A 16,539-nucleotide genomic window follows, 5' to 3' on the forward strand; every position below is an offset into this window, starting at 1 on the left:
TTTTTGCGGATTGGAAACGGAAACAGTAATCACCAAACACATGAGCAATATGGGCTGGGCATAGCATTTCTACAGTATGGATCCGCAAAATCCGAATGAAATACAGATGACATACCGATGTGTTCCGTGTGCGTTCCGTATTTTTTGAGGACCCATTGACTTGAATGGGGCCTCGGACCGTAATTTGCGGACAATGATAGGACATGCACTACTTTTTTGCAGAACGGAAACAGAATGCACAGGCAAGCAAGCTATAAGTGTATTACTCAGTGTACAGGGGATCAGACCCCCAAAAGTTTAAGTCCCAGAGTGGGACAAAAAATAAAGTTAAAAAAATTAAGTTTTACGCAAAAAAATTACAAGTTTCAAGTAAAAAAAATGTAGTAATTAAAAATGTTTTTAAAAATAGGGAAAAAAAAGACATATTAGGTATGAAATGGCTCTATAAAAATATTATATGAACCACCATGTCAGGTGAACACCGTAAAAGTCATATGTAGCCCAAAATGGTACCAATCAAACGGTCATCTCATCCCGCAAAAAATGAGCCCCTACCTAGGAGTCGCCCAAAAAATAAATAAAAATATGGCTCTCAGAAAATTGCAACACATTAATCCTACATACAGCCCATATTGCTGGCGGGGATGTGGAGAAAGGAGAACACCAATACATATGTGGTGGAGTTGTCCTACCATATTTCCCTTCTGGAAGGAAGTCTTTGACCTTTTATCTAAAGTTGCTGACTTTCCCCTTCCCCTGTCACCGGCATTAGCTGTACTCTGTATTGGGTTTGAGACCCTTTCATACACACATCGGTGGGTAGTGGCAGGGATATTAACTGCGGCACGAAAGCTAACTGCTACTTACTGGAAATTACCTGTCACTCCAAATTTCTCAGAATTGGTAGCCCTAATTAATAAATATATGCAACATGAATGCATATATGCCGCTTCACACAAAGCTAGATCGCAAGTGTTACAAAGATGGGATTTATGGTGCACATCCTCTTATGCCTCCCATAATCCACAGACAGTCTTGTGAAACATACATCACATAGCTACTTATATCCGAAAAAACGAATCAGGAATGTTTGGAGGAGAGTTAGATGGGCGGCTCTGGCATATCATGATTACTGATGCTGTTTCTTAGTTGTTGTGCTACAAAGCACTTTACTATGTTTACTATTTTCTTATGGATCACATTGTCCTATTGACTGGTAACAATATTGATTGTTTATTATCTCTTTCTTATAGATTTTACAAATTACAAGAACGATAAATGCTTTCTTTTGTATTCAATGTAATGTTTGAACAGTATCTCATTGATTGTTGTTCTGATTTGTACTGAAAAACCGAATACAAATCTGAAAGTAAAAAAAAAAGGCTTTCACTAAGTAAAACTTAACAAAAATAAAAATAATAGACATATTGGGTATCGCCACATCCGTAACAACCTGCTCTATAAAAATATCACATGAGATACCCCCTCAGGTGACTGCTGTAAAAAAAAAATAAAGAAAAAACTATGCCGAAACTATAACACCAAGTGATCAATAGGTTTTATGTACCCCAAAATGGTACCAATCAAACCGTCATCTCATCCTGCAAAAAAGTGTTTCCAAATTCCGTAATACTCTTAGGGGGTCAAACTGCTCAGTACCCCCCTAAATATATTCTTCAAGGGATGTAGTTCCCAAAATTGGTTCACTTTTTGAGGGTTTCCACTGTAGGGGTACGTCAGGGTCTCTTCGAATACTAAATGGTGCCTAAAAAGCATTCTAGCAAAATCTGCCTCCAAAATCCATATGGCGCTCCTTTCCTTCTGACCACTGCCACGTGCAGTTTACCACCACATATGGGATATTTCTGTAAACTGGCGAAATCAGAGTAATGTATATTGAGGTTTATTTTGCTGTTAACCCTTGTTGTGTTGCTTAAAAAAATGGTTTTGAAAATTTTGTTGAACATTTTGAAAAATAGCTTCTAAAATTCTAAGACTTCTAACGTCCTAAAAAAATAAAATGACATTTAAAAAAATAATGCCAACATAGAGCAGACATATGGGGAATGTTGACAGATTTTTATATTTTTTTGAGGTATCACTATCTGTCTTAAAAGTAGAGAAATTAAAATTTAGGAAACTGTGAATTTTTCCAAATTTTTGGTAAATTTGTGATCATTTTATAAATAAAGGTGAAATATATCGACTCAAACTTACCACTGTCATGAAGTACAATTTGTCACGAGAAAACAGTCTCAGAATGGCCTGGATAAGTAAAAGCGTTCCAAAGTTACTACCATATAAAATGACGCATGGCCTGGGATTTAAGGTGAAAAGTGGCTCAGTAGTAAAGGGGTTTTGAATATTTGTTTTGCTTGTGTTTGGCAGACTTTATGACCCAGTCACCTTTGACTTGTATGAGAAGGTTGATGAAGCACTACATCATCTAGTCCAGCTGTCAAACCAGAAACTCCAAGAGCTGGAGGCAAAACTGCCACCACCTGAGTGTCGAAACAGTCCTGAGGTATGATCCACGGTATAAGGAAAATGCCAGTACTTTCAGAAAGGCACAGAATATTTAGAATATTTACAATAAGAGGAAGAGTCACAGAAAGCTACATGAGTATTGGTTACAGGGCACATTTCTATAACACAATCATATAGACACCAAAAGAGTATTAGTATTAATGGCAAATGACAATGAGAAACTTTTTTTTCTATTCTCTTAACTTTGGACCTTGATTTCAATTATTGTCAATAAAAGAGGTTGTGCCACAATTAACTGTTATTTTAATATAGATTAGCATGAAAAATCATTTTATTTTGTAATCTGCTTTCTGTTACAACAACGCTCTGCTTGTGAGATATTCTTATGAGATACTTCACTATAATGGTGCCTGCCAGTGTTCTGAGGTGGTCACACATGCTCAGTTCCATTCTTTAACTGCCACCAGCCTTATCAACTGTTAGAAGGCTGTGACTGTTACAGGGAGAGAGAGCTACAGCAGAAAGGACACCCCCTGAGCTGAGACAGGGAGAAAGCTGCAGCAAAAAAGGCACATTCTCTAAACTGTGTCAGGGAGAAAGGTGGAGCAGAAAGGACACATTCCCAAGCTGTGACAGGGAGAAAGCTGCAGCAGAAAGAACACCCCCATAGCAGTAAAATGGAGAGAACTGTAGCAGAAAGGACACGGCCCCTGAGCTGTGTGACTGAAGAGAATTTAGCAGAACAATTGGAGCAATGAATGAGGGAGGTCTGAGTCCATGAAAGGTGCAGGGTTGCTTGTAGCTTTTTTGCAAAGAGATTTTCATGTACTATATGATGTCTGATTTAAATTTTTTACATCAGTCATGGAATAACCTCTTTAAAGGGGTATTCCAGTAGGAAAAATCTTGGCTCCTACTGAAATGATGCAGTAGTTAATAAAAATCCTCAATATATGTATTGATTAAATAACTTTAGTAGTTTCCCACATAATCTCTCTCCACTTACTGGCCTAAAATGACATGATTAAAGTTTGTATGGTTGCAAACTATAGTTCAGTTTCAGTTTGCTGGTCACACATGCTCACTTCCAGCACTAGAAGTTGTAGGAATCCATAAGGGTGTCTTTACATATGGTGAATTTTGAACTGAATATCAGGCCATTCCTCTAAGGGCATCTGTCAGCAGATTTGTACCTATGACGCTGGCTGACCTATTACATGTGCGCTTGGCAACTGGAGGCATCTGTGTTGGCCCCATGTACATATGTGCCTGCATTGCTAAGAAATATAATGTTTAATATATGCAAATGAACTTCTAGGAGCAACGGAGGCGATGCTATTACACCTAGAGGCTCCGCTCTCTCTGCAACTGCCGCACCCTCTGCACTTTGACAGGGCCAGGCAGTGTAAACCTGCCCTTTAATTTGGTTGTTTTGGTGGCAAGCCCTATTCAGATGAATAGAGCGGATGCTTACATTTCTACAATGAAATCTGCCATGTGTGAAGGCACCCTAACTGGGAGCTAATGTGAGAAGTTCAATAGTAAAGGAGAGCAACATGAGATGCAGAAGGAGATGGAGACTTAAAGGGGTTGTCTAACTTCAGGAAATGGCACAAGGCACTTACTAATGCATTGTGATTGTCCATATTGCCTCCTTTGCTAGCCCAATTAATTTTTCTATCACATTATACACTTTGTTTCCATGGTTTTGACCATACTGCAATCCAGCAGCGGTGGCCGTGCTTGCACATCAAAAATTATTTATTGTTACACCAGCCTGAAAGTCTTCCTTTCTTTGCATGGCTGTTGTTTCCATGTCACCAAATTGACTTCATTTTTGCAATTTACATTGATAATGGTCTGGAGCAAAAATCTGTGTCTAATTCCAAAGTTTACTGTATTTACACTGTTGGGGTCAGGCAGTAGGACTTTGTTATAAGTTAAAACATAAAGGACATTTAATTATAGCTTTGGATTCATGTTATAGAGTAAACAAAAATTTGTGTTTTCCTATTGATTAAACATAACGGCAGTATAAACCATCGAAGTTAATAGCACTTTACCAGATACAATTATGGCAGGTATTTCTAGGTTCTTGCTTGTGATCATATCATTTGCTTGTAGGATTCTCATAGTCTACTTGATGCACAAGGACAAGGACTAGACATTCGTGGAGAGACCCGAGATGTAAGTTATACAAGCTATTATGTTTGAATGAAGACGGATCTAGGTTTCTGACTTTCTGTTCTCTTTGGTGTCCCTAGGATCACAGTGTTATTCTAATGGAGACATTATTTAATGTAATCAAACCTTTCGCATCTATATTTTCATATATTTTAAAATAAGATATATTGAGTGAAAATTCTCGCTTTGCAAAAGTGATATTATTTCAGTGACTTATTATTAAGGGAATATCTAGTACTGAACACTTTTACTCCTTTCTGTAGATACAAATATTAGAGGCATCTGTTATAGGCACAGATAATCGCAGACTAGAGGTCGGTGTTAGGATCCGTGGTCTAGAAGTCAGTAGTCGAGAGCTTGCTGACCGCACCTGCAGCCCCCCACGTGGTCATGTTTTAAGCAGAGGAGATGGAAGAGGGCCAGATGCACCTTGGGGAGGAGTTCCCAGACCAGAAGGAAAGAGGTTAGAAAAATAATTTGATGCTTTGTAAAGTTCATGTTGTCACATTCATGTTATACACCTTGCACACCAGCAGATGGAGTATGGTTGGCAGTGTTTGGAAACAGGAATGGGACTTACCATCCCGTTCCTCCCCTCTTGGTAGGAGTGAGCTGGTACAACTTAAAGGGAACCTGTCACCGGGATTTTGTGTATAGAGCTGAGGACATGGGTTGCTAGATGGCTGCTAGCACATCCGCAATACCCAGTCCCCATAGCTCTGTTTGCTTTTATTGTGTAAAAAAACAATTTGATACATATGCAAATTAACCTGAGATGAGTCCTGTCCATGAGTAATCTTTAATATTGATTGGACCCTGGGGAAAAATGTACTTGGGCCCCCTGGATCCCGCCTTCCCACACCCTTTCATGCAATCACAGCCTCCACCACAACACACACACAAACAATCCACACACCTGGTGGAGTACAGTGAATGACTGTAAATACTTACAGTTCTGAAGACTCCAGCGGCTCAGGATCAGTGCTCTGGGCAGCTGAGCTCAGGGCTTGAAGTGGGCACCGCTCTGCAGGAAGGAGACTGGGGCTCGGCTCACCCTAGCATTACAGTGCACCCCAGCACCCCACAGTATGCAGTATAGCATCCTATAGTATACAGCACCCCACAGTATGCAGTAAAGCACCCTATAGTATACAGCACCCCACAGTATGCAGTATAGCACCCTATAGTATACAGCAACCCACAGTATGCAGTATAGCACCCTATAGTATACAGCACCCCACAGTATGCAGTATAGCACCCCACACTATACAGTATACAGCACCCCACAGTATACAGTAGAGCAGTATAGCACCCCACAGTATACGGCACCCCACAATATACAGCACCTCACAGTATACAGTAGATCAGTATTGCACCCCACAATATACAGCACCTCACAGTATACAGTAGATCAGTATTGCACCCCACAATATACAGCACCTCAGCTCTATACACAAAATCCCGGTGAGAGGTTCCCTTTAATGCCAAGGGAGGGGCAGAGCTAGTTACAGTTGAGAGGGAGGAAGCATGCAATCCAACTCTCAATGCTCTAGGCCATGAGGAACAGAGTCTGCACATATGGGAGGACGACTACCCTTGAGAGCCTGCAGGGTCCCAGGTTACAGAAATCTTGGAGACCATGGTGTACTATTATCAGCAGAGTGATCAAGCAATCAAGGTATACAGACTCCTCTCCAAGATGAGGGAAAACACGTTAAGACACCACCACCGTAGTTCAGGACATGCATAGATAGAAGCCTGCATCACACAATAAACACTGCAGGTAACAGACGAAAAATAAGGAAAAGAACAAACAGCAGGTGGCGCTATGCAGATATTTTTTATTGAATATATCACTGGCTATGCTACATTTTTAATTACATGCAATTACAAAAGTATTCAGACCCAGGTCCTGGTTTGAAAACTGTAGAATGTTTTGTGACGCAACCCCTAAAAGGCCTCATGCACACGACCGTTGTGTATTTTGCGGTCTGCAAATCATGGATCCGCAAAACACGGATAGCATCCGTGTGTGTTCTGAAATTTGCGTAATGGCACGGACAGCCATTGATATAACTGCCTATTCTTGTCCGCAAAACGGACAAGAATAGGACAGGTTATATTTTTTTTGTGGACCACGGAACGGAGCAACGGATGCGGACAGCATACGGAGTGCTGTCCTCATCTTTTGCGGCCCCATTGAAGTGAATGGGTCCGCATCCAAGCCGCAAAAACTGCGGCTCAGATGCGGACCAAAACAACGGTCGTGTGCATGAGGCCTTAGGAGACCATTTTATGCTTTGGTTTGGTTAGTAGCAACAGGAACATTTGGCATTTCTCTGACTTCTTTTGTTTCCTGCTTTGTGGTTTGGAACTCAGCTGGCTAGCTGAGAATGCTTCCTGTGGCTAGTGAGTCATGTTTTATTAACACTTTCCTGCCTGTTTACTTACTGTCTAAGTGCTGCATAAGAAATCTCAGTAGTAATAAGTCAGAGCAACTGGACTTGTATTTTCTGTTGAAGAGGTTTCACTAGTCATCTGACTGGCTTTATCAGTTGTAAGTCCAGTCGCTCTGACTTATTACTATTGATATACCATGACCTGGTACTTTCACAGACATGGGATAAAACAATAGGGCTAGGGCTGCAGCTAACGATTATTTGAATAATCGATTAGTTGCCGATTAATTTCTACGATTAATCGATTAATCGGGAAAAACGACAAAATTACAAAACAGAGGTTTATATGATCTTACTTGAAAAATTATGTTCAAAGGCCATATTAAAACAAATTGTGGACGACACTTATGGGGGATCTGTGGACGACACTTATGGGGGATCTGTGGACGACACTTATGGGGGATCTGTGGACGACACTTATGGGGGATCTGTGGACGACACTTATGGGGGATCTGTGGACGACACTTATGGGGGATCTGTGGACGACACTTATGGGGGATCTGTGGACGACACTTATGGGGGATCTGTGGACGACACTTATGGGGGATCTGTGGACGACACTTATGGGGGATCTGTGGACGACACTTATGGGGGATCTGTGGACGACACTATTATGGGGGATCTGTGGACGACACTATTATGGGGGATCTGTGGACGGCGTAGTTATGGAGAGGGGGGATATGTGCACTGTTATGGGCATAACAGTGCACAGATCCCTTTCCTCATAACAGTGCACAGACCCCCCTTCCCATAGCAGTGCCATACACAGATCCTCCCCCCCTCCCCATAGCAGTGCTATACACAGACCCCCCTTCCCCCTAACAGCCCCGGCGCTTGCATCTTTATTTTACCTTTTGACAATGACGCTCCCGCTCCTGTAACAGCCAGGCAGAGCGGACGGCGGCGTAACGTCACTCAATCACGTGACGCGCCTGCTCCGCCCACTTCATGAATGAAGGAGGCGGAGCAGGCGTGTCACGTGAGTGAGTGACGTTACGCCGCCGTCCGCTCTGCCTGGCTGTTACAGGAGCGGGAGCGTCATTGTCAAAAGGTAAAATAAAGATGCAGCGACCGCCCGCCCGCCCGAATACCAACGTATCGGCGATTATTCGATAACTGGATTCGTCGACAACGAATCCAGTTATCGAATATAATCGATTACATCGATTAATCGTTGCAGCCCTAAATAGGGCAGATTTACCAGCCTTGTAGACGACAGGACTTTGTTTTCTGTCCAGCATAACGGAAACCAGACAGATCCGTTATGCTTGCCCATAGACGTCTATTATGACGGATCAAAACGGAATGCCTCTAAAGGTTTCCGTTTTGATTTCCGTCTTATGGATTCCGTTATTTTGCGTTATAACCATGTTTTAACGGAATACATAATGGTGATGATGTTTCAGACCTTTTTTGCTGTGTGCTTGCCCCTTCATTGACATGCCAAAAAGCCACCTAATTAAGGCTACTTTCACACTTTCGCTTTCCCTTTCCGCTATTGAGATCCGGTGGGTTTTGTCCCCATTGTAAGAAGGTACAAGGAATCACCGTGGATGATAGGTACGTGTCACTGAGGTTCCTGGCCTCGGTGGAGTAAGAGCCGTTTTTTATGTGTCAGCAGCAGTTGCTGTTTGACACCTTAATACTTAGTATGGCTGTATAGCTGATCCGGCACGGCTCTTACTGGGAGTAGTCAAAGTGTTGAGTGGGTGACTACTCCCCATTTTCCAGGCCGGGTTTTTGCAAGGCCTAAAAACTAGCCAGCACTGCCAGGTGAGGAGGATTACATCAATCTGACAGTGGGGCTCAATAAATGTGTTTGTGCTGGGATCAGAGCTTGTGCCGTGCTGGAGGGCTGAAACCCATCTGTAAGAGAAACTGGCCGCCTAAAAGCCTGCTATGGACTGCTGGAGGCAGAACTGCCAACAAGGTGATTTTTACTATGTGGACTTTCCATTGTGTGTGAACTAACACCAAGACTGCAAAGTGACGTTTTGTTTTTGCTTTGTGTGAATATACACAGTTTGATTTAAGAACTGGTAATTTGCCTCTGTACTGCGTCCGCACATACTAGAGCGAATCTCCACACCATTCATTGGCAATGGGGTCAAAATTGAACTGAACGTAATGGAATGCACCAGAATGCATTCTGTTCCATTTGGTTGTGCTCCCATCGCAGACAATAATGCTGCAAGCAGGACCTGTGGTGACGTCAGATCACATGCTCCAATCACATGGTCCATCACCGTGGTGATGGAGCATGTGATCTGACGTCACCACAGGTCTTTTAGCCCACAGCTCATCATTAAAGAAGTAAAGAAGAGACCGGGAACTGAGCGATCAAGAGGAAAAGGTGAGTTAATTTATTTATTTATTTTTTTAACCCCTCCAGCATTATTATACTATGCATTCTGTATTCAGAATGCTATTATTTTCCCTTATAACCATGTTATAAGGGAAAATAATACAGTGAATAGACTGTCACCTAGAAACCATGCGTGAAAATCGCACCGCATCCGCACTTGCTTGCGGATGCTTGCGATTTTCACGCAACCCCATTCATTTCTATGGGGCCTGCGTTACGTGAAAAACGCAGAATATAGAACATGCTGCGATTTTCACGCAACGCATAAGTGATGCGTGAAAATCACCGCTCATGTGAACAGCCCATAGAAATGAATGGGTCCGGATTCAGTGCGGGTGCAATGCGTTCAACTCACGCATCGCACCCGCGCGGAATACTCGCCTGTGTGAAAGGGGCCGGACGTTGCGGGAAAATGTGCTGGTGCGTTGCGGGAATACTCGACTGTGTTAAAGGGGCCTAAGTGTAAGTCAAACGGATCCGTCCTGACTTACATTGAAAGTCAATGGGGGACGGATCCGTTTACAATTGCATTAATATTGTGTCAATGTAAACGGATCCGTCACCATTGACTTACATTGTAAGTCAGGACGGATCGTTTGGCTCCGCACCGCCAGACGGACACCAAAACGCTGCAGTCAGCGTTTTTGTGTCCGCCTCCAGAGCGGAATGGAGGCGGAACGGAGCCAAACTGATGCATTCTGAACGGATCCGCATCCACTCAGAATGATTGGGGCTAAACTGATCCGTTTGGGGCCGCTTGTATGAGCCTTGAAACCGATCTTACAGGCGGACCCAGAAACGGCAGTGTGAAAGTAGTCTAAGATGCGAGGTGTTAGGCCACTTTCACACAAGCGTATTGAAATGCATCAGTATTCGGGCTCTGGATTATGCACGGATTCCTGATGAAATGCCATTAGTATTGTCATCAGTATTGCTTCAGGATTTACATGGCATATTCTTTAATCCCTGCATGTTTTTATGCATTCCCATAGACTTTAATGTGCGTATTTGGAAACAAGTATGCATAAAACTCAGTCATGCTGTGGATTTCAAATACTTACGGAAATTATAAACCCATGTGAATAGCCCTATTCATTAACATTAGCAGCAGATTCCGGTACATAAAATCCGGGCCATATATGGATTGCAAATGGACTTGTGTGAAAGCGGCCTTAGGCTACTTTCACACCTGCGTTAGGTGCGAATCCGTCTGGTATCTGCACAGACGAACCCGCACCTATAATGCAAACGCTTGTATCCGTTCAGAACGGATCCGTTTGCATTACCATCCGTTTGCATTTTTTTTTGTTTATGATAATGCAAACGGATCCGTTTTGACTTACACTGAAAGTCAATGGGAGGCAGATCCATTTTCAATTGCACCATATTGTGTCAGTGAAAACGGATCCGTCCTCATTGACTTACATTGTAAGTCAGGACGGATCCGTTTGGCTCCGCATCGTCAGGCGGATATCAAAACGCTGCAAGCAGCTTTTTGGTGTCCGCCTCCAGAGCGGAATGGAGGCTGAACAGAGGCAAACTGATGCATTCTTATCCATTCAGAATGCATTGGGGCTGAACTGATCCGTTATGGGCCGCTTGTGAGAGCCCTGAAACGGATCTCACAAGCGGACCCAGAAACGCCAGTGTGAAAGTAGCCTTAGTTTGAAAGTCCATTGTTTTAACCAGTATCCGTGCACTTTTATGTTGCCAAAGGTATCACAATTTGTCAATTTACACCATTGTTCCTTTAAGATGGAAGGTAAAATGCAGTGGAAAATCTACGACACGTTTTCCGTGGATCTGCAATAAAATCCGCCTGAAGTAGCTGCATTGCAAAGGGTGAAATCTGTGGTGGTAATCTACAATCAAAATTAACATTCTGTGGATTTAAAATCCGCACCGCAGGACTCTTTCTACACATACTTTGTGCAGTTCTTTTTTCTGCAGTTTGTGGATGCAATTATTTTAGATCTGTTTCATTTTGCTGCTACTTTAAAATACTGCAGATTTTTCACTTGATATCTGTTGCATTTCTGTCTTGTGTGAACGTATCGCTAAATTTGCGTTAGATTTTTATTTTATTTCTTGATAGGTCTCCCCAGCGGTTACTATTAGATCTCCTGTGCTCTGAGCGAAGTTACGTGCAGTCTTTGCGTCGGTCTCTGGAAGTTAGAGGGTCGTGTCCAGCTGGCCTGGCACTAAGAGGGAGCTTGGAGCAGCTTCTTAATTTCCACACTCATTTCCTGAGAGATCTCCAGAATTGTGTGTCCCATCCCCTGACTGTCTCTTACTGCTTCCTGCAGCATGTAAGTTCAATCCGCGTTGACCCCTGTCTTTCTGGCGCTCTGAGTCATACCATTTGCCTGTGTTAATACATTCATGTTATCATCTGTCAGTGTGGCAAACTGACACATATACTGTATCTGTTTATTAGTAGTGAGATGTCTCTAATTTCTTACACCTGATGACTCATTTATTTTTTAGGCAGAACAGTTACGTTTATACTCTTTGTACGTGAAAAACAAACAGAAAGTCGAACTGTTCCTTCCGTCTCCCAGTGGGAGTTTAAAGGTGAGTGGTGAGGAGGGGTCAGAATTACATTTCTTCTACTGCCTCTCCTTGATTCTTGGAAAATGAATAGATGTTATTGTTGAAAGCATTCCTGTTCATGGGCCAGAATTACTCTGAATCAGCATTTTAATCTATAGATTTGTACTGAAAGTTTTTCATAACACCTTACAAGATATAGAAACAGATAGATTAATCCTCATAGCACAGAACCAATATCACATTCATTCTCATAAACACTGGCTCCTAACAGCAGTTCATAGCAAGGTACTGATAAGCAAGTAACATAAGGAGAACCCCTGACTATGAAGATCTTGGGCCCCTTTCACATGAGTGAGTTTTCCATACGGGTGCAATGCATGAGGTGAACGCATTGCACCCGCACTGAATCCGGACCCATTCATTTCTATGGGGCTGTGCACATGAGCAGTGATTTTCACGCATCACTTGTGCGTTGCATGAAAATCGCAGCATGCTCTATATTATGCGTTTTTCACGCAATGCAGGCCCCATAGAAGTAAATGGGGCTGCTTGAAAATCACAAGCATCCGCAAGCAAGTGTGGATGTGGTGCGATTTTCACGCATGGTTTCTAGGTGACGATCGGGATGGGGACCCGATCATTATTATTTTCCCTTATAACATGGTTATAAGAGAAAATAGCATTCTTAATACAGAATGCTAAGTAAATTAGGGATGGAGGGGTTATAAAATAAAAAATAAAATAATTAAACTCACCTTATCCACTTGTTCGCCCTGCCCGGCTCGTCTTCTTTCTTCTTCTTTGACTACCTGGGAGGAAAAGGACCTAGTGACGTCACTGCGCTCATCACATGGTCCATCACCATGGTGATGGACCATGTGATGAGCGCAATGACGTCACCAAAGGTCCTTTTCCCCAGGTCCTCAAAGAAGAAGAAAGAAGACAAGCAGGGCTACTTTACTTAGCATTCTGTATTAAGAACACTATTATTTTCCCTTATAACCATGTTATAAGGGAAAATAATAAAATCTACAGAATACCTAACCCAAACCCAAACTTCAGTGAAGAAGTCCGGGTTTGGGTCTGGGTACCACATTCAGTTTTTTCTCACACGCGTGAGAAATGCATTGCACTTGCGTGGAAAAAACTGAAGCACGCAACGCAATCGCATACAAAACTCACCCTACTCGCAGGCAAAATCGAACGATTTTCCCTCGACGCCCCCGCATCCTATGCGGCCCTCACACGCGACACCGTGGGAAAGGGGCCTTATAGAATTATCAAATCCTTACAATTAACAACATTTGGAGGGGTATTAACTCTCCTTGGAGAGAGTGCCTTAATTGGAGTGAGGAGTCTTATAGGCCATACATGTTCCTCTGGAATTCTAGGAAGTAAATCATGCAAATGAGTCTTAACAAGCTCTTCATCTAATGCCACCAGATGTAAGGCAGCTATCCCTCATTTGCATTTTTAGCTTGATAAAACACCTCTTTCTCCAATAATCAGCTATGGATGGGTCTGAGACCTTTAGTGTATGTGTGCTGGGGAGAGACCATAGCTTAAAAATATCCTCGTTATAAGGAACTTGGAATGGGCAATTTGAATGCAGCAGGTGTTGAATTCTTAAATATTTAGGAAATTTTTTGTGATGGATTTGGTCCTTATTATTCAGTTTGAAAAACTGTGACAATCACAGTACGTGTTCACCACGTACTAAACAAGTGAGGCTTCCGTCTGGCCATATACTTATGCTTAAGTCTAGTATAAAAGGTTCTAGTTGGGCCGACCTGTGCAGGAAGAAGTTGGAACTCTTGGAATGGGGTGGATCCTGTTGTACAGAAATGAAGAAGAGCTGCGGAGTTCCAATGTGGAATCAGAGATGCCATCAGAAACACTTTAACCACTTCAGCCCCGCTAGGTGAAACCCCCTTCATGACCAGGCCACTTTTTACACTTCGGCACTACACTCCTTTCACCGTTTATCGCTCGGTCATGCAACTTACCACCCAAATGAATTTTACCTCCTTTTCTTCTCACTAATGGAGCTTTCATTTGGTGGTATTTTATTGCTGCTGACATTTTTACTTTTTTTGTTATTAATCAAAATGTAACGATTTTTTTGCAAAAAAATGACATTTTTCACTTTCAGTTGTGAAATTTTGCAAAATAAACGACATCCATATATAAATTTTTCGCTAAATTTATAGTTCTACATGTCTTTGATAAAAAAAAATGTTTGGGCAAAAAAAAAATGGTTTGGGTAAAAGTTATAGCATTTACAAACTATGGTACAAAAATGTGAATTTCCGCTTTTTGAAACGGCTCTGATTTTCTGAGCACCTGTCATGTTTCCTGAGGTTCTACAATGCCCAAACAGTATAACTACCCCACAAATGACCCCATTTTGGAAAGTAGACACCCTAAGGTATTCGCTGATGGGCATAGTGAGTTCATAGAACTTTTTATTTTTTGTCACAAGTTAGCGGAAAATTATGATGATTTTTTATTTTTATTTTTTTCTTACAAAGTCTCATATTCCACTAACTTGCGACAAAAAATAAAAAATTCTAGGAACTCACCATGCCCCTCACAGAATACCTTGGGGTGTCTTCTTTCCAAAATGGGGTCACTTGTGGCGTAGTTATACTGCCCTGGCAATTTAGGGGCCCAAATGTGTGAGAAGAACTTTGCAATCAAAATGTGTAAGAAATGACCGGTGAAATCCGAAAGGTGCACTTTGGAATATGCGCCCCTTTGCCCACCTTGGCAGCAAAAAAGTGTCACACATGTGGTATCGCCGTACTCAGGAGAAGTTGGGGAATGTGTTTTGGGGTGTCATTTTACATATACCCATGCTGGGTGAGAGAAATATCTTGGCAAACGACAACTTTTCCCATTTTTTTATACAAAGTTGGCATTTGACCAAGATATTTTTCTCACCCAGCATGGGTATATGTAAAATGACACCCCAAAACACATTCCCCAACTTCTCCTGAGTACGACAATACCAGATGTGTGACACTTTTTTGCTGCCAAGGTGGGCAAAGGGGCACATATTCCAAAGTGCACCTTTCGGATTTTGCAGGGCATTTTTTACACATTTTGATTGCAAGGTACTTCTCACACATTTGGGCCCCTAAATTGCCAGGGCAGTATAACTACGCCACAAGTGACCCCATTTTGGAAAGAAGACACCCTAAGGTATTCCGTGAGGGGCACTGCGAGTTCCTAGAATTTTTTATTTTTTGTCACAAGTTAGCAGAAAATGATGATTTTTATTTTTTTCTCTTTTTTCCTTACAAAGTCTCATATTCCACTAACTTGCGACAAAAATAAAAAATTCTAGGAACTCGCCATGCCCCTCACGGAATACCTTGGGGTGTCTTCTTTCCAAAATGGGGTCACTTGTGGCGTAGTTATACTGCCCTGGCAATTTAGGGGCCCATATGTGTGAGAAGTACTTTGCAATCAAAATCTGTAAAAAATGACCGGTGAAATCCGAAAGGTGCACTTTGGCATATGCGCCCCTTTGCCCACCTTGGCATCAAAAAAGTGTCACACATCTGGTATCGCCGTACTCAGGAGAAGTTGGGGAATGTGTTTTGGGGTGTCATTTTACATATACCCATGCTGGGTGAGAAAAATATCTTGGTCAAATGCCAACTTTGTATAAAAAAATGGTAAAAGTTGTCGTTTGCCAAGATATTTCTCTCACCCAGCATGGGTATATGTAAAATGACACCCCAAAACACATTCCCCAACTTCTCCTGAGTACGGCGATACCAGATGTGTCACACTTTTTTGCTGCCAAGGTGGGCAAAGGGGCACATATTCCAAAGTGCACCTTTCGGATTTTGCAGGGCATTTTTTACACATTTTGATTGCAAGGTACTTCTCACACATTTGGGCCCCTAAATTGCCAGGGCAGTATAACTACGCCACAAGTGACCCCATTTTGGAAAGAAGACACCCTAAGGTATTCCGTGAGGGGCACTGCGAGTTCCTAGAATTTTTTATTTTTTGTCACAAGTTAGCAGAAAATGATGATTTTTTTTTTTTTCTCTTTTTTCCTTACAAAGTCTCATATTCCACTAACTTGCGACAAAAAATAAAAAATTCTAGGAACTCGCCATGCCCCTCACGGAATACCTTGGGGTGTCTTCTTTCCAAAATGGGGTCACTTGTGGCGTAGTTATACTGCCCTGGCAATTTAGGGGCCCATATGTGTGAGAAGTACTTTGCAATCAAAATCTGTAAAAAATGACCGGTGAAATCCGAAAGGTGCACTTTGGAATATGCGCCCCTTTGCCCACCTTGGCATCAAAAAAGTGTGACACATCTGGTATCGCCGTACTCAGGAGAAGTTGGGGAATGTGTTTTGGGGTGTCATTTTACATATACCCATGCTGGGTGAGAGAAATATGTTGGCAAAAGACAACTTTTCCCATTTTTTTATACAAAGTTGGCATTTGACCAAGATATTTATCT

The 16,539-nt window shown here is 42.2% G+C and overlaps 1 protein-coding gene across 2 annotated transcripts in view; it reads left to right on the plus strand.

Annotated features, from left to right (window-relative positions):
- LOC122924256 (rho guanine nucleotide exchange factor 40-like) overlaps positions 1 to 16,539 on the plus strand; it is a 145,016-nt gene that overhangs the window by 70,452 nt on the left and 58,025 nt on the right. For both annotated transcript variants that reach the window (XM_044275187.1, XM_044275197.1), the window contains exons 11-15: positions 2,389 to 2,524; positions 4,612 to 4,674; positions 4,935 to 5,134; positions 11,591 to 11,804; positions 11,983 to 12,069. In XM_044275187.1, coding sequence (XP_044131122.1) covers positions 2,389 to 2,524; positions 4,612 to 4,674; positions 4,935 to 5,134; positions 11,591 to 11,804; positions 11,983 to 12,069 — 700 coding nt within the window. The remainder of the gene's footprint in view (positions 1 to 2,388; positions 2,525 to 4,611; positions 4,675 to 4,934; positions 5,135 to 11,590; positions 11,805 to 11,982; positions 12,070 to 16,539) is intronic.

The sequence above is a fragment of the Bufo gargarizans genome, chromosome 1 (assembly GCF_014858855.1).
Source record: "Bufo gargarizans isolate SCDJY-AF-19 chromosome 1, ASM1485885v1, whole genome shotgun sequence".
Taxonomy (NCBI): domain Eukaryota; kingdom Metazoa; phylum Chordata; class Amphibia; order Anura; family Bufonidae; genus Bufo; species Bufo gargarizans.